Below are 18,695 nucleotides of genomic sequence, written 5' to 3'. Positions count from 1 at the left end.
TCACAGTCAGCCATTAGATGCTGTTCACAGCTGCAGCCAGACCTAAGGACAGAACACATCCTGCTAACTTCTTTCCGACAAAAAGCTTAACTAAACTCACTGCAGGTAGGCACACCTGGAGTATCTTACAAGCAGAAGTTCACTCCTATGGCATTTCACTGTGAATCCAGGCGATTTGAGCCCAGGTAGTAAAGGAGCTGTGGCAGAGCCACATAATCCACACAGTCAAGATTACTTCCACACTTAAACCTCTCTGCTAGCTGTAGTGGTGGGTGCAGTGCAACTGCCTCATGGCCAGAGAATAGCTCTGAAGTTTAATGAACAGATCCTGGCAGGAACCTCTATATAACCTATAACAAGGGGATTTTTCCGTGACTGCAGCACTTAAAATTGCCGTGCAATTTCCAGGAATACTCCTGGGGCATTCCTGTCTCTATCAGTCTGAACATGTCTGCAGGTCTTCAGCCTCCACACAGCAAGAAGCTGCAACACCAAGCTCAAGTGAATGCTTTGAAACACCAGAATCCCATTTAATTGGCACACCCCAACAGAAATCCAAGTGTATCATTGAACAAACAAGCTCAGCTCCTGTAGCATTACAAAATACATCGCACACTGATTGTATTAACGTTTATTGAATGAGGTAGCTCTTTCAGATTAGGCCACAGACATTAGTAAAGAATTTTAAGGTGGTTTGGAAGTTTGGCTCATTTGTAACTGTAAGAGGAAAGCCAACACAAAGAAACAAATGGTCACACGGCAAGAGATGCATGTCAGTGAACCCCATGTCACTGCTGGTGGAGAAGGACCTGAGGAGACAGCATGCATCTCCTGTCAAAGGAGTCTGTGTGCCATTTATTCACTGTCCCTGGAGGCAAGAGGAGTGCCTGGCTCAGCCGTGGGGTGGATGAAACCAGTACAAACCGAAGACAAATCAAGACTGAATCACTTTAATCTATCACTCAGATTGAAGAGATGGGCTGTTAGTGAGGGTGCCAATTAAGTGGATTCCACAGGATACTCACATTCCAAAGCACAGGAAAAAATCACCAAAAATCTTTAGTAAGGAGCAGTATGATAACGTTCAGCTGCAAGAAAGCTAATGCTGAGTGTCAGCAAAACTATACAGGGTAAGTATCAGACTTCAGAGCCTAAAAAAAAATCTAAGAAAGCTCTTACTTAAACAGTGTTGACATTCACTATGTAAGTGCTTGCAAGGGTGTTGGGTGGTTTTCATTATCATTTTAATCACGGAGGTTCAGATAAATAACAGCTAAATCAAAGTAAACCCATATCCGAAGTCTCCTAGGCTTAGAGGTGAAACATTGGAATGTAAACGTATGATACTCTACTTGTCCACTTGTGTCTGCAGCCTGCTGGAAATGAGTTGCAAGAGATGTCTCATCTTGGAAAACTTCATTGCACTCCAAACACTTTAGACTATGTCTACAGAGTTTCGAGGGGTCTTCGTCCAGGGGCATAGCTGGGATGACAGGCGTGCTCGCTGGGGCCGAGATCACCGTCCCCGTTAAGCCAGGCTGGACCTTGGTGACCGTGTGCGTGCTGACCCCCCCGGGGCTTTGAAGCATGGATGCAGCTGTATTGCTTGAAGGAGATGCTATCATCTGATCTGCTGGGACTGGTTTTAAGATGAGGTGGGAACACTGCATTACAACTCCTTTCTCCTTGTGGCCACGGGCATGGGAAAGGAGACTGCACTTGTTGTAGAAAACTAAGTTCTTTGTGCAATGGTTACAGGTCACCTCGATCCGCACGCTCCGCCGGTCATAGTGCTGGGTCAGGCTCTTCTCAAGAGCAAAGGAGTCCCCGCACTCCAGACACTTGTAACCTCGCGTTGGTAACGTTATTCCAGCGCTGGCAGGGGGGCTCAGGTTTGGGATGTAAACTGGGACAGGGTTGACACTACTCAGCACCTTGTTGAACGCTTCCACAACAGAACTTTGTAGAGATGACACCACCTGGACTCGAGACACTTTCTTTGAAGGCTGTGAGGCTGCTGCAGAAATTATTGCCTGCTTTATCTGCTGCTGAGGTTTCGTTAGCACTTGGCGGAGTTCAGAGGTGGTCTGAGCACCTTGAGGCAGAAGGTTAAGGTTGGCAAGATGGACTGTCTTTGGCACAAGTTTAGCACTGGCAAGGCTCGATGCTGGCACCACAACAGTCTGCTGTTGTATGGCATTGGCAGCTTTTATAATGGCGCTGCTGGCACTCTGCACCGAGGCAGCAGATATTACAGTGGCTTTCACTGTGGTGTTGTTAGCAAGCTTCAAATTAATCACTTGAGAACCTGCTGTTTTAACTGCTGAAACAGGGAGAAAGGCAGTAGCCACAGGTTTGATAGTGACCTGTTTCGGTGCGAGCTCTGCGGACGCAACTGCATTGGTAACGACTGTGGACTGGAGAGGAGCTCTAGGAGGAGAGGAAAGCACAGCAGCGGAGGTTGGCGAGGACAGCAGAGATGTCATGGAAGTTACCATCGAAGCGGTCTGCTCTGACTTCTTACCAGAGTCCAAATCAACCTCTGGCAACACTCTGGTAACAGTCCTCTTGATCTCCCCAGAAGAAGTCTTGATGGTTTTTATGCGAACTTTAGGAATTGCTGGTGTTGACCCTGCAGGAGAAGAGGGAGACCCTTTGCTGCTGTTCTCGCTGGACACGCTTCTGGGACTGTCAGGCGGTTTGATGGACGGCTTTTTAGCACCATCAATGAGACTCTGAGATTCAGGTGATTTTTCCACAGCCCGGGGACTTTCACTCATGTCTTTAGGTAGAGGAGAAGATTCTCCCGAATTAGACTGTAAATCTTTACTGGGATCTGTAGCTGCCTTTTTAGCACTCAGTGCTGCAATCGCAGCAATGCACGAAGAGAGCTTTGCTGATGACTTTGCTTTGGACTGTGAAATGCTGGCAAGATTTGTTTCGCCTTTTTCAGCACCCAGTTTTCCATCAAGTACCCTGTTTTCAAGCAGCTTCTCAGAACTGTCTTTTAGCAGTTTGTCCTCTGGTTTGCGAGCTTTAAAAGGCTCATAGACACTTAAGTTCATGGAGTTTGTCTCTGCCTCTCGTTTAGCAACTTTACTTTTATCTAGACTACTTGAAACCGAGATTCCAGATTTAATCAAGTTCTCCCCTCCAAGTGCCTTTAGTTTGTCATATTCCTGCTGAGATATAGATCCTGCCAGGACATTTGCTCTGAAGCTTGCCCGCATCTCCTCTTTATCCGGGGGGTCATCCACCTCAATCTTTTCATCATCATCAAATTCTTCAGCACTTGATATGGGGCTAAACTGGTTAAAAGCTGAATCCTTGAGTGTCGTCTCAGAAGCTGACCCATCATCTTTAAGTGACTTCCCTTCATCTTTACTGTAGCTATCAAGAGCTGATGAGCTTAGGAAGCCATTGTGCAAGCCATTGCCTGTGGAATGGTGCCCATCCTTGTCCACCCCTTCGGAAGAATCAATAGTGCGCACGTTCTTCACAATGACACTCACACCAACATCAGACGATGATGGGGCATGAGAATCTTCATCTGTGTGAGCGTTCTGTTTGATGTGGCTTTCATGGTCATCATGTCCAGATTCAATAGCTGCTTTTGGATCAACCATGTCTGGTATGTCAAAGGCTGCAAGAAGGTCATCAAAATCTGGGGTCTTCATATCCCCCATGGTCATGTATTTGATTGTAAGCAAATCTGTAAAACAAGCAGAAAGTCATCACCTCAGTATGTGAAGCTCTAATAGCACAGTCCTACATCAAATCACCATATGCTCACATATGCCACGCAAAAAGGTGTTATTACACTTCTGAAGTAACAGTGTCAGAAACTATGTCACAGAACAGTGTTTCAGTGCCAGTGCACAGTCACATCATTAGAGCACAGCTACAGTGAGCCCCCGACTTCACAGACTCTAACCCAGTCATTTCACTCCAGCACAGATTTCTCTTCAATGACTTTCTTCCTGCCTCCTCTCCTGCCCGTCTACAGCCACAATGACTATAGGAAGATACCCAGATTTCCAGGAAAATAACGTGAGGCACAATTCCTCCTAAGTCTAGATTTTCCTTAACATCTGCATTATCAACCTCATGAGCCTTCCTGAAGATGGTAACAAATATGTTTCTACTAACAGTTTAAGACTGTTGCACTCTGTTCTGTAAGTTAAATTGCTTTACAAGAACTACGGAGTGTCTCCCAGTGCTCCCAGTGCTTTTTCTGCAGCAGCTCCAATGAAGTACCTGCACACTCCTCCTGACAGATCTCACCTACTTTAAAGACCTCCCATAACAGATTCTACAGCCTCCAATGTTATTTATTGCAGTCATTCACAATTTTCACTGTTACACATTTCCTCCTGCATAATGTGAATCTTTCTTCCTGTAATCTGAACGAACTACATATGCTTCTAGTCATCTACCCTCTGCAACAGCATTTTACTCCAAGACCATTATCTCCCTTCAAACTTCTTTTTAGGTTAACCAACATCAGATCTTCAGTGTTTTCTTTCCCCTCACAAATAACACTGTCCAGATCCCGTTCTTTTTGTTCAGTAATTATCAGGCCAGAGCTAGTATTCAGTGTGAAAAGTTACTTAATCAGTAAGCGTTACTGTTAGAAAGTCCAGATTAGGAAGCATCCTGTCTGTCCTCCTGCCTTGGTATCACCCTAAAGGACTGGAAAACATTCTTATTACACAGCTCAACGTTCTGCCTTCAGTATCGGGTAACATAAGCCATCAAAGAACCACGGTATGACTACCTGCAACAGTGCTCTCCAAGCTCCTCATATTAGCTCAGATAAGCAAGAAGCTACATGCCCCACGGCAGAAGGTCTTGGAAGCCACTTGCTAATGGAGATGCACCCTACAGCTTCAGCAGTGTACTTCATCCTTCTCCTCTCAGCCCGTTATCTTGAGCTCTGGAGAGAAACTACTGGCTGTTGAGTTCAGATGCAACAATGCTAAGGAAAACTAATCCAATCTGCAAGACTTAATGTATTCATGTATGACCCGGGAGTCATTCTGGGCTCCAAGAAAGGCAACTGAGGAATATTTCTCCAGGACACAGGAATACACACAGGCATTTCATACAGTACCTCCAAATAAATAGATAATGGTTTTGAGAATTGTTCACAGCCCACTTAGTGGCTTTGTTGCTTTGTCTAGCTCCTAAATACAAAACCACATACACAAATGACAGCAACATCACAAAGAAAGTTCCTATGAGAATTAGATGGAAGAGATTCCAGAGACCAAAGCCTATCAAATCCATGTAAAACCACATAAAGCCTTAACTGACACAGTGTTTCATGGTTTGAGGTACTGGTTATTTGCACTGACTGTACATCTGTCCATAGGTGTCTTTTTAGTTATAATACACACTCAAAAAGAACTAGAAAGTCTTCCTAGTCTAAACCTCCCTCTAATTACATACACTGGAGTTTAATTAACATTTAGCAAGAGCAGTGTATTAAGTAAAGGCCCACTTACATGTACCTGGATGAAATACTGTGTAAGAGCAAGGCAGAGGAGCTACATTTGTCCTTTTCTGAGCAACTCAGGCTAATTCCACAAAGGGAAAGTATCTCAAAAGAACTGAGAGGCTTGCAGAGCTGAGAGCATAAATCCATCCTCAGGGAGCATACAGCGTGAAGCTGCAACTGCCTTTTAGGTGTCTGCAGAAGGAACAACTCCCATGCTCCAACAGAGCATGAGAATAGAATGGTTTCTTCTCCATGGGCACCCAGAATTACTGCTGCCTTTATGAAGAATCAGTCCTATTCTTCAGACATTTAGAGCAGCCCAAGTTAAACAAGGATGGACAAAAGCCATGGCCAGTCTTGATAAACAGGCAAGCGAAGTTTTAACCTGGGCATTTTATTCATCTCTTCCTCACTGTTGTAGTGTATCATGTTAAGGTGCAGTATATAAACTATGTTTCCATCACAACTGCCACAGTGGGGCTTCTGAAGCCACAGTCCTCCCTTTTTTTCCTCTGAAAACCTTTCTGTAACTCCTTCCCTTAGGGATAAAACTCCACCTTTTATCCAAGATCAGAATCAGCTCATCCCCTCGCTGCCAGACAAGCTGTTAGCCTATTCCTTCTCTGGGCCAACATGATGCCTGCAAATGCTCCAGAGCAGGAAATGAGGCAAGTTCCTGGTTCCCTTGGAAATGGCCATTATCCAGGAGCTGGAACTGCTTTGAAAAGTGCTGAGAGCAAAGCTCAGTGTCTCCAGAGACACACAGAGGTGGAAGACCCAGCATCACGGGGCTGCCATTAAGATGATCTTCAGCACTGAACCAAGAAACAGCCCACAAGGTGTGTAGTCAAGGACACGTTCCTCAGTCTGAACAACAAAATTAGATGTGAAGGAACAACGTGCAAGACCCCCAAGTCTTTGTCCAAACCAGAACTGCTTCCAGTTTTAGTTTCTAAAACCAGCAGGCTCTGGATACACTTCATGAACAGCATGCAGAAAACGGCACAGGTTTTCACTGTTCCACTGCCTGCCTTTTCCCAGTCAGCCCTTTTCTTCCAGCTCATCTGGTAACACATTCCAGGGAAGCACTCACTTGGGTAATCACATCAAAACAAGACCCAGTCCATGAGAACTCTCTACTGACAGCAGCAGCAGCAAGCAGGGCAGGAATTTGATGCTACACCTTCACATCCTGGCCCTTTAGCCTAAGGCTGTTATTATTCAAAGACTTTAAGAGGCTGATATCCAGCAAAAAGAGGAAAACACCTGTAAGATATCATGTATCCAGGAGGTTCTGTCCTGTTATCAGGGGTCCCAGAGACCATTCTCAAGTCCTGCTTTCCTACAGAAGCTACTTGTTACAGGCATTTCCCACTGTTCTTTTCAGGACTGTGAAAACACAATCACCGAGCCACCACTTTTCAGTGTCTACTATCCGTGGTATAAGCACAGACAACAACTGTTACAGTTACACTGGTGGGAATTCCCAGTTAGACACACTATTCCAGGACTGAATTCTGATAACCCACTAAATACTTCACTTCCAAACACGAGTACGGATTCCTCAGTAACATGGTGTCCGTTCTGGAACAAAATGCCTACAGAGGGAGCAATCCCAGCTTAACCAGCATAAAAGCAGTTTTTAATGAAGTTTCTGTATTGTTATGCCAAGAAATCTCATCAGGTAGAGAAGACTTAAGTGATTAAACGAGAATTACAGTAATATATATCCAAGCATTAGGCAAACAGGAGCCTAATACACAGCTTAGGAGCAGTTCATTAGTTATTTGAGATATATTAGTAATGATGACTGACTAATACTCTTGATTATTTACTTTGACAGCTCATATGTGAAAGACAGACAGAAGTGATCTGCTACTGCGACCCCCAAACCTCCCTCAGGAAACGAGAACCACATCTCAAATCACAACCTGCTGTGGTTTAAATGCTCAGCAGGCAGTAGGATATGCACGAGGCCACTTTAACCACAATCAGCAATGTCTGTCATGTGAACATGACATACAGGTTCCCTTTCCCTTATCAAAGCTCCCACAGCTGGTTACTGGTGCAAAACTCAGATTCCTGCTTCCAGAAATAACAGGGATTCCCTTCATAATAGAGAGCATTTTGATTTTGTAGGATAAAGGCCTCATTGACCATCCAAAGGATCAATACGGTCACGCCAGTCCTTATCTTGGCTTCGTACGGGGTGTTTTATGGTTAAAATGTATCTGCTATTCCAACATTAACCACCTTATCTATCTGCCTTAGAAAGAAAAGGGAACTCCAAGCCAAGAAGGTTTCCAAGAGGCATTCCACAGAACCTGAGAACAGGGACCTCTGAACTCCAGCGTCTCTGCTCAAAGCAGGGTCAGCCACAGCAAGACCCTCAGGACATCAGGTTGAGTATTGCCAAAGATGGAGACCCCAAAACCTTGCAGGGCAACCAGTTCCTGTGTTCCACCACCCTCACAGTTAAGTATTTAAAGCAGCAATCATCACTCAGACCCACTCACATTCACTCCCCTTCCCAGCCACTCCTGACAACATCCAACTGGGTTCCTGGAGCGCACCATCCAGGGGAAGCTCATCAACCCGTGGGCTACAACGGCTGATCCAGAGCACAACCCCAGCTCACGCCACGAGGAGACACAACATCTTGGATCTGGGACAGGGTAAGCAGCTACACCAAGCTCAGCAGTGGTGATGGTTTATAAGGCTGTCTCTGCAATAGGTATCATTAAGTAAAGACACGTTTTGAGAATCTGCTTTCTTAAGTGAACTCCCATGAGGTTTTTGACAGCCAAAATAAGACTCCTTGTAGTTCACGACTCCTCAGAAGCCTCATTTTGTATTTTAACTCCTCCATTTTTTAACTTCCTTAGTTTTTTGCAACATGGGTATCTCAAGTTCTTTTCGGGCAGGAGAAAACAGGCTGGGAGGGGAAGGGGTATCTTCTGAAGCCTGTCCCTTTGCTCTTCCCACACCACCACTGAACTACCACATGCAACTGGACCAAAGCTCACTATTACCAGCCTTTGGCTGGCAAAAAGAATAGGTATATTTCAGTATACGAACAAGGCATCTCCTTTCCCACACCACATGGGGCTGAACTGATCCGCTCTATCCACAGCTGGCCAAATGAAAATGACCTGTACTTGTCAAGAGATCCGGTTGTGGTTTTGGGCCTAGCAACCTCCTGGATTCTTCCTGACACAGAGATGAATTCATGACAAGCAGGTAAATCCCCAAACCATTCCTTTTGCAATCTAGTCAAAACGAATGATAAAGATGCCTTCACTTTGTACTTCTGTATGTAAAACGTGCAGAACAGTAACGCATGAATAATTCAGATGTACAACAGTAACGAATGGAAAGCTGAGATTCCCAATTTAACACGAATGTGAATCACATTCTAAAGAGCACTTGCTTCCTGCCTGTTTCCTTTAATGGACTTTGGTTAAGTGGGTGGCTATTCTTGCTCAAAACCAGCATGAAGCAGCCACAGACAGTCATGGTAAGAGCACTCCAAGTCAGCCAGGGCCCTCCTCTGCACCACTAGCAACAAACAGGCCCTAAAACGTTAGGGTGTTTTGTTTTCCTTTTAAACATACATTCCCAGCAACCTGTATGCATATACACTGATACTTTTAAGTACAGCAAAGTTAGTTAATTCATTCAAAAGAGCCCTGGAGCTTGATAAATCATCCCCCTTCTTCCCAGGATGAGCTACCCGAGTCAAGGCTCAATGCAAAAAGAGATCATGATTGCTGATGCAGAGGAGCAGCCCTCCAGCAGGAAGCAGCATTTTCTGCTGGAACCGGTGCAAATCAGAACCTCCTGGTGAAGAGCATTTACAAATACCATGAGACTAAACAAACGAAACTCACCAGCACCACTGCAGGCTCCAGCATCTATTCGGGTTTCTCATCTTACAACCTGCAGAAATCTCTCCAATTCAAAAGCTCCTTTGCTCAGAATGAGGGCACAGCTCGTGCTCAAAACCCCAATCAATTTTCTCACATCTCAAGGACTTACACTTTCAACACTGCTTAGAAAGAAAAATCACTCTAAATCAACCTAAAAGGTGCTCTCATGGAGCACATGAATTTTAGCTGACATGTGGAAAAGAACATGCATCATCATCAGCAATAGAGACTGTTCCTATCATGCAACAAGGATTCAGGTTTGCAAGCATCATTTTGCCACAGATGTCTACAGGCAAATATAGAACCTCTGCATCCCTCTTATGAACAAGTGGCACAGAAATCAGCACAGTGATCTGTGCAGCATTTTGCTCCACCACACAAGCTATTACTGCCCCACCACATCTCAGAAACAACCCGCTGCAGCTGCATTAAACCCCAGCACACCATCATTCCAGGCTGAACATTAGCATGCTATTTTCACTCTGCCACAATTAATATCTCAATACCTTACGTAATCTACTGCAGTCAGAAAGGAAAAGGTTCCCTGGTATTGTCACTCCCTGGTGCAGGCACCCTGCCTATTGCCAGCCTCCACACAACTTACCCAAGATCTACAACCTCTCAAGGCTTTTAAGCCTGTCTGCTTTAGCAAAGACCCTCGTTTCCCACTAGGGCAGAGCATTTTCAGTGGATTGCCTCCATATTTCTCTTGCTTGGAGCCAGCACAGGCAGGGCTGGTGAGGTCTCTTAAAAATCATCCTGGTTCAGATTCTAGAGCTGCTGATTTCCTGTTATAGGAAGCAACAGTTCTAGCAAAAGAATCCCCAAGGCAAAACGTTTAGTGTTCCAATGTGTAAGCCCTAACAGCCTTTGTTCTTCCCTTTGCCAGATTCATCACTGCTCCCTTCCCTCTCCCCCTCTCCCTGTCTCCGAAGCCTTCAGCTTCCACCACAAGACCCAAACGCCGGCTCCAATCTAAGTACACATCTATTTTTCAGATGAGAGGGGAAAAAAAATACCCTCTCCATTACCCATTGCTTTGAGTTAAAAGCAGCCACCCCCAGGAGCTGCTGCACTGCCCAGCCGCTTCCAGGCTGATTTCATTACTGCACAACGTTATAATTCATGCTACTAATAATCCGCTGGAACTCCATCAACCCCCTGAATACAGCTTTCCACTTGCCTCCTGCAAAATCCTCCCTGGTTACAACAGCTTAAGAAACACCAGCCATACTCTTCGTTTCATACGGGTATTTTTTTCTATGTAGCTATATTAAGCACAGGTTTAACACTGAAGACCTGAATTCAGAAGCCAGTATTGGGTTACTCGGATTTGGCCAAACAAGCAACCTTTAAACGACCAGAGAGCACATTCTGAGGGCTGTAACACAGCACAGCCAGTTCAGTGCCATGTGCTCCGCAATTTCTGATTGTCACTCAGAGGCCTGTTCCCTATCCCCCGCATTGTTATACAAACAAGACAAGATATTGCAGTTAAAACACTGTATTTAGCCCAAGATATCAGTAAGACTTACAAATAATAGCTTTAATCCAATTAAAGCTGGAGGACGTTAATAGCATTTCTTTAGTAACACTTAAACAATTGTCTCCTCGCTGATGTGTGCAGCCAGGAGCCAGATTCGCTTTGCACATACATGTACCTTCATGCTATTGTTCCATTCACACCCAAACAGCACCGCTCACCTTGTGAACCTTGACCTTTGAAAGGTATTTTAGCCAATGCTCAGTGACTGCCACAGACGCATTACCTCTGCAAATATGAAAGGGTTAAAGGCAGCCCCAATCAATAGGCCTACAAGGGAAAGAAAGAGACAAAAAGGAAAGCGAGTATGCCTTACAGCCCCTCTGCAATGCCTTCTGCACAATTCCACAACAACACGGTTTCCTTCTGGCCTTACAGAAAGGCACAGCACACCACACCCCCCCCCCCCCCCAGGTCCCCTAAAGCAGCAAAGCACAAGACAGCACCCTGTAAAGAAAAGAGCATGCAAACAGCATTCTTCAGTCACAAACATCGCTACAATTACAAGTCATTCAAGCAGGTTTATTCAGTTCAGCTTTAAAATAAGATGCATAACCAGTGTCCCACCCTTGCAAAGCACAAGTATTTTAATAAGGGTCATAAATCTCAGCTCTTGCCCATTCCTTAAGCATAAAAAGGCACGAAAAGCCAAAGTCATCTCAGTTACTGCAAATATGTACATTTACATACAGAACCCTTTATGCCTCTATTAGCCACATACCAGTGCTGTGTGTCTAAAGTGTGCATTCACATACTGGTTTGGGATGGTATCTTTCTGCAAGCTCCTCTGCTTTTGGCTGCCATGAAGGGAGGAAGCTATCCCACTGTAGTAGCTCAGTGACTGCATTGTGTTCAGGAGCTGATCTGCCTCAAACCAGTTCCAGCCGGTTCTGGTCACCCTACATAAAAAGCTATGGCAACCCTCGCGGAGTTGCCAGCAAGTCCCTGGAATGGCGGGGCTCTTCCTGCTGGGGCGGCGGGGCCGCGCTGGCCCCTCTCGCCCTGCGCCCCACACGCGGCCCCTGCGCCCCACGGCCGCCCCACACGCTCCCTTCCTCTCCTCCCCACTTACCTCCCACAACCCGGCTCAAAGCTGAGCGTGTGTGCGTGCCTGTCTGTAGCTAACAAAGAGACCGCAGCCAAACCCCGCACGGGAGCTCTCTGCAGCGCCAGGCAGGGCTCGGCCACAGCCCCGCCAGCCCCGCTCGGCTCCCGCGGCACCGCTGCCCCGTGCCCGCGGGGTGGCCGCACACGCTCCCCTCCCGCCCGCCCGCCCCGCTCCTCGGGGGCCGCTCGAATGGCATTTTGTGTGCTGTGCACAGCGCTGCTGCTGCTGCTGCTGCTGCAGCTGCACGGGGAGCCCACACACGCGCCTCCCTCCCCGCAAGAAACCCATTTCCGCAGCAGCAAGATGCCCGCAGGAGCCCCGCTGCCCCCTCCTCGCAGCGCCGCGCTGGCTGCTGAGCTCAGGGGCTTTCTCTTCCCTGCCGGGCGGCCGGCCCCGGGGAGCAGCAGAGGCTGCGGAGCCCTCGCCCGGCCGGGGCCCCCTGCCCAGCCCGGCTGCGGGAGGCCGGGGCTGAGCTCTGCAGCCTGCGCCGCTCCCGCCCCGCAAGATGGCTGCGGCCCTGCTCCGGCTGCCCGCTCCCATCCGCCCCGGGGCAGCTCCGCAGCAGGGCCGCGGCTCCCTGCGGCGCCCGGGTCCCTCCGGAGCAGGGCTCTGCGCCCACCTCTGCCCGTGGCAGCCCTGCTCCGAGCCCGCTCCCCACTTCTCCTCTGCCTCCCAGGGCCTTCCTCCTGCAGGCCCGCAGTCACCCCAGCCCCGGCCCTTGTGCTCCCCGCTGCTGCTCGGCTACTCACCCCGGCACTGGTACCACCAGTGACCACCTCCTCCTACGCGCCAGGCCCCATCCTCCCGGGATGTGCCGCGGTGGCTCCTCGGCACGGCTCCCTCGCAGCCAGCGGCCACGCCAGGCGACACCAGCAGCCCCTCTGCTCTGCGGGCTGCACCTGTAACTGTTAGCAGAGGTCTCGGGCACAACCCTTCACCCCCCCTTCCCCTGCGGAGAGAGCTCGGCTCTGGCACTTTCTCCACATCCCTCATCCCCACCCCATTCTGGGGAAAACGACCATGTTCTTCCGCTGCCTCAGCCTTGTCTTCCCCGCACCGCGGCTGCAGCCGGCCCTCCCTCAGCCCCGCAGCCCGGGTGGGCTGCTCCCTCCTCTGCGGCCCAACGTGGCCCCGGGCACCTCGCTGCCGGACCGCGGCCCCCTCCCCTTAGCGCGACGGCGGCGGCCGCACAGTCCCCCCCCGTCCCCGTCCCCCGGCTCCGGGCCCGCTTTGCTCCCCGGCCCGGGGTCGGCCCTACCCGAGCGGGCGCTGCCGAGCCCGGCCCGGCGGAGCGGACCCGCCACGCGCGGGGGATGCCCTGGGAGGGGAGGCCGCGGCCCCTCCGGCGGCGGGGGAAGGGGGGAGCAGGAGGCCACGGCCGAGCGATCCCCGCCGAGGCCGCTGGCCCCGGCGGCCCCGGCAGCCCCGGCGCTCGGGTGGCCGCGGGGCTCCGGCGGCCGCCGCCCTCGCAGCGCCCCGGCCCCGGCCCCGCGCCGAGCAGGCCCGGCAGGCCGCTGCCCAGAGCGTGTCGGCGGCGCGGGGCCTGCGCGCCGGCGGGGCGGGAGCCGGAGCACGGGGACCCCCCCGCATGCAAGCTCGACCCCATGCAAACCAACACACCTGCTGCGGGCACGGCGCCTCGGGCGGGCACGGCTACGGCCCGCGGCGCGGCCTGGCTAAGAGCTGGTGAACATAACGGCAGAGGCTGTGCCGGGCTGAGGAGCCGTGCGGGTGGGGGTGCCTCGGCTGCACAGATGGGGGAGACGCTCCCGTGTGAAACGGCTCCCTGGAGCGTGCCGGGGGCGGGGAGGCTGCGCTGCCGCCCAGCACCAGCGGCCACCCGCGGCCCGGCCGGGCGGGTCGCGGCCTCCCGCAGCCCGGGGGAGGGGGGAATCCCCGCTCCGAGCCCAGGCGGCCGCGGGAGCTCGCCCCGGCAGGGAGCAAACGGCGCCGGCGGCGCTGGAGCACGGCCCGCGGGCCCCGGCCGGGGCCTTCACCGCGGCCCTGCGCGGGATGAGCAAGGCCCTGCCCGGCCCTGAGCCGCGGGGCCCGGCGGTGTCAGCCCGGTCCCGCTTTGCCGGAGCGCCCCGGGCCTCCCGCGGCGCCGCCGGGCCCCGGTGCAAAGGGCAGGAAAGGAGCCAGCGCCCGCGTTCCACCCCCGGCGCGGCTCCGGGCCCGGTGCGGGGCTGACAGCGCGGTGCGGGGCCGGGTGTCCGTCACCGGCTCCACCACGGCCTCAGGGCCGGGCGCCGTCCCGGGTGCTGCCAAACCAGAGCCTGGGACCCCGCCCGGAGCCGAGCCTGGCCGACCTGGGGGGAGCGCGGTGGCTATGGCAGCTGCACCGCCAGGAGGGTCTGTTTGCCGTGAAGCAGCCTGGCGTTGATGCCAGCGTTACACGTTCCGATAGGAAATATCTCCCTTTCTGCCGTAGAATATGTCACAAGCGAGCTGCAGGATGTAAAGTTCTGTGCGTGAATCACTGTATTGGGTAGCGTGAAAGAAAGGCTTTAAATACACAGCACCCGTTTCAGGTTTATCCTGTCAGCCTGGGTTTTACAGACAACGTGGTCAATAAGTACAGAGACAATAACTACAGATTCTGGTTGAAATAATGCTGGTCTGTGACCAACTCTTCCAAGGCCGGAGGCCACGCAGTGAAGTCCCAAAGGCCTATGGCAGCATCACCAGCACAGACCCCTGTGGGAGGATGCTGCAGCAGGACCTGATCTCACAGCCATGGGTGGGGAAGGCTCCTGCTGCTTGCAATGGGACTTCCCCATGTACACATCCCAGCTTGCTCTGACCATCAAACCAACAGCAAACTGCTCCCTTGCCAGCCTGGCAGTGAGTGAGCCTGGCAAGTTTGAACAGAATACATTGATTTGGTTATTTATTTATATAATAAACGGATTCGTGTTGTGTACTAATTTTAATGTTACAGAAGGGCCATGAAACTCATCCTGCGCAAGCCTGGGGCTCATCCTGCAAGTGCCATGTAGAATTAGGCCATTGTGTCTAACAGTTCTTCCCAGTTAACTAATAACCAGTTTGACGAAGGAAGGCGAGATGTGGAGCCTGCTCCTTATACAGTGTCTGCGGCTGGTTTGCACGATCGTGTAAAGGTGATGGCAGCTGCTGCTGCTCTGGCACTGGGATCTGAAATGTTAACTGCTTTCACAGGTGGTCCATGGCAGGAAGGCCCTGCGCAGACAGCCTGAGGTTCCAGGCAGGTGGCCTTGACATCCCCATGGCAGGAAGTCTCTCACCCCAGGATGTGACTTTCAGAACATAAGCATCATTTCCAAGTGGAGCCGGGCTGACAGCGCACACAAAGGAGCACACAAGGGCCACGTGGCTCTTCTGCTTGGTGAGGCTTCAGCAGGCTCTTACACGTTGACCCTACCTCTTGCTACTGAAGTCATCTCCAGAGCGTTGTGAGTGCAGGTACAGCTGTCTCAGTGGGGGCTGTGGGTGGGTTTAGGTTACTCAAGCATTGCCAGAGGTGGGAACTGGAGTCCCTCCCTTTATCCCATCTCAGCATTCCACCTTCACGTTTCCTGTACCACCATACACACAAGAGCAGAGCAAAGCCTGTTTCTTCTTGTAGAATACTTTAACTGTTTAGAATGCAATGGGCCTTTAACCACTGTACTGAAACAGTCAGTGTTAAAAACCCATCTTACAACGTGACCTCCCCTTTGCAGAGGCTTCTATTACCGATAGTTTCTTGGCAAAACACCCCCAGTTTCCTCTCCTGGTTATTAAAATATGCTTCCCATTGTGTTTTGGATTAAAAGCTCCAGGATTGCTTTTAGAAAGAGGAGAGGTATTAAAAGAAAGGGATCTTATATGAGATAAGGACCTTGGCAGGGAGAAATCTGCAGCCAGGCTCTAAATACACCTTCACTACTATTGAGTCAAGGGAAATCTGGCATGATTTTGACTGGGAAATGTCATTTAGAAAGAAAGAGATGAGACACAGCAACCTGCAGCCACATCTGTGGACTCCTATGTACCTGTGCAGCCCGTTAAGACGTCTCGTGGCCCAGCAGCACATTAAGACCTGAGCTTGTCACACAATGTGCTTCTGCAGGTGCTGGATGTGGCCATCTGGGAGGCTCCAGAGCTCTGATCCATGGCCAAGGGGTTAAAACTCACTGAATCCTCACTCCAAATGCCTGGCGCTAATCTGCCATTTGCCAAACTCCTCTTTGGGGGTGCGTTAAACCCCGTCTCATGCCTGCACGTGGCACTGGTCTGCGCTGGGGCTGCCACAACAGCTCAGAAAGAGCCTGGAATTACCAGTAACGGGTGATAGGAACATGTGCAGCCCGTGTATTCTAACCCCTAAGCCTTCAAGTGTCAGCTCTGGTCTGATGAGAGAGGTCTTACTATGTAATAAGTGTGATTTACAAGCTGGTGTTTAGCGTGGTGGGCAGTGAAACAGCTTCCTTGGCCTCTTCTCCCTGTTGTAACCGGCTTTGAAGACCATGTGTCTGTCAGAGAAACAGGAGGAAGAGGAGGACAGGAAGAGAGCATAATGCCCCAAAAGCATGAAGAGTGACAAACCTCCTGTCAGGATGTGAGCCCTCCACCTGCACCAGCAGCGAGTTCCACACAGGGCCACGTGCAGGCTGCGGGATGAGGGCTCTCCTGTGAGCACTGTGGTGTTCTCTGCTTGCTGACACCTCCCAAGTGTGGGCCATCAGCTTCCTCTGCACGAACCAGCCACCTGCGTGATTAACATCCAGTGGAACAGAGCTCATCAGCCTGGGACATTGAAGGATGCCTGCTTTGTTCCCTGCCGTGCGCGTGTGCTCGGGCTCCTTCCCTTCCTTCTCCTGATATTTATTCAAGTACAGGAGCATTATCTGTGAATTATTCATCAGACAGTATCTGATGAGGCCCGGGCTGCGCTGGCTCCCACTGCTTAATGAATGAGCCATTAGCCTGTTGCAGATGGTGCTGTCAACAGCTACTCGGATGCTGGGTGCTCACCTGCACTTACACTGGGAGCAGAAGGGCAGAGCCGAGGCTGGGAGATGGCTTTTCCTGTGATATCCATCAAGTCTCAAGGCACAGCCATTACTCCGGGTTTACTCCCTGCCAAGTGGCCTCCTTCTCTCAGGGCTGGAATCCTACAAACCAGGCAAGAAGAAGAGGAGTTACATTTGCAACACTGAGACTTCCTTTCAGACAGACTCTGACACTGCCTTCTCACACCAGAAAACCTTTGTGCTGAGTAAATTCTGCCAGCTGCAGGAGCAGAGTCTGACCACGGGCCCCTGTTGCACCCTCACTCTTGGCCCATCTGCTCTTCCCGCTATGAGGGATACGTGGGCAAAGGGAACTGAGCTGCTCTGCCAGGCTGGTCACTTGCGAGCCAGCCTCAGTCAGCAGCAGATATGGAGAGTTCTGCTGGAAGGGGCCCCTCCTGACAGTTATTCCCTGTGGGATGTGAGGTGCTTCCCTCCCCATAAAACCAGTGCAGATGGGGCTGAAAAGCATCCATCGCTGCTGTCACCGGTGACAATGGCGGCTCTCACCAACCTCCTGCAGTCCTGATTAGATTGTGCTCAGCACAGGCTGCTCGGGTTGATTACAGCCACATCCTGGGCATCACATTGTCCGTGGGGCTAATCCTCTGCTCCAGGCCTGGGTATCTCATCCCCTTGGCTCCAAGATACCTCTGCCTTGGAGATAGCGCTCCCACGCACCCGCTGCTCCCCCCAGCACGTGCCTGTGCCATGGGCTCCACATCTGCAGCTTCATTCCAGCCTGGACCTCGCTGTGCCACCGTCCCCACTGCCTCCTGCCCCACATCAGAGTGGCCGGGGGGGGGGGGGGGGGGGGGGGGGGCAGATGTCAGCCAGGGCAGGCAGGAGGTGCTGCCACCCATGGGGCAGCACAGAGACCTCCTCTGCACCCAGTTCTAGTGGAGCTGAGTTATCGAAACCACTCCTTACATCACAGAACAGCACAGCTGGAAACACATGGAAACCCCAGGGAAAGGAAATGAGCATCTCTCTGGAGAGGAGATGCTGGGGAGGAGGAGGAGGAGAAGGATGATGGCGAGGAGGAGGCTGCCGCTGTGCAGAAGAACGTTGACACCTGGTGGTTGGCTCAGCCAACTGCTGGGGTGATGGCCAGTGGCCGCGGTGAGGGTCCAGCCTCCTGCCAAGGAGTCCTACAAAGCCTCCTCTAGGGCAGCCACGCCAGCTAAAGGATTCCAGATTCCAGAACAGGGTATGGCCAGGATTAGGCCATAATAAACAATTCCATGAGCCCAGTATGGAAGAAAGTGGCTTCAGATAAGGCAAGAATGTACATTTTGCACTGCGTGATGCAAAGAACAACCTGGGGAGCACAGCCAACCACTGCACATCATCCCTCTACTCACCACATCCCTTATTGCTGCTTCTCAGAGCTGCCCAACAATAGGGTTTACACAAACCGACTCCAGTGTGTGATACAGCAACATTCCAATTATACCTTTTGCACCTTATATATATCCCATAGTTTGAACATCTCCAGGCAGGCAGATGGAGTTTAACGGGAACTATTACATCAACAGATGCTCCTACCTAGTTAGCACGGCTAAGACAGGGCAGAAAC

General features: G+C 51.0%; 1 protein-coding gene across 16 annotated transcripts in view; it reads right to left on the bottom strand.

Annotated features, from left to right (window-relative positions):
• Window positions 1-13,423, bottom strand: part of ZNF532 (zinc finger protein 532) — a 34,333-nt gene extending 20,910 nt beyond the window's left edge. For 3 of the 16 annotated variants that reach the window (XM_061478854.1, XM_061478856.1, XM_061478869.1), the window contains exons 1-2: window positions 12,830-13,253; window positions 1,353-3,712 (exon numbers count right to left, since the gene is read on the bottom strand). In XM_061478854.1, coding sequence (XP_061334838.1) covers window positions 1,353-3,712; window positions 12,830-13,073 — 2,604 coding nt within the window. In that variant the 5' untranslated portion in view covers window positions 13,074-13,253. The other 13 variants (XM_061478858.1, XM_061478859.1, XM_061478866.1 and 10 more) reach the window with 13 other exon arrangements.
• Between the last annotated feature and the right edge of the window lie 5,272 nt (window positions 13,424-18,695).

This window comes from Pezoporus flaviventris, unplaced genomic scaffold, assembly GCF_033815535.1.
Source record: "Pezoporus flaviventris isolate CSIRO_AGI_PZ_B2104156 unplaced genomic scaffold, CSIRO_AGI_Pfla_v1 ptg000132l, whole genome shotgun sequence".
Classification (NCBI taxonomy): Eukaryota; Metazoa; Chordata; class Aves; order Psittaciformes; family Psittacidae; genus Pezoporus; species Pezoporus flaviventris.
The sequence above is the reverse complement of the archived record's forward strand: the minus strand, read 5'-3'. Positions and strand labels throughout refer to the sequence as shown.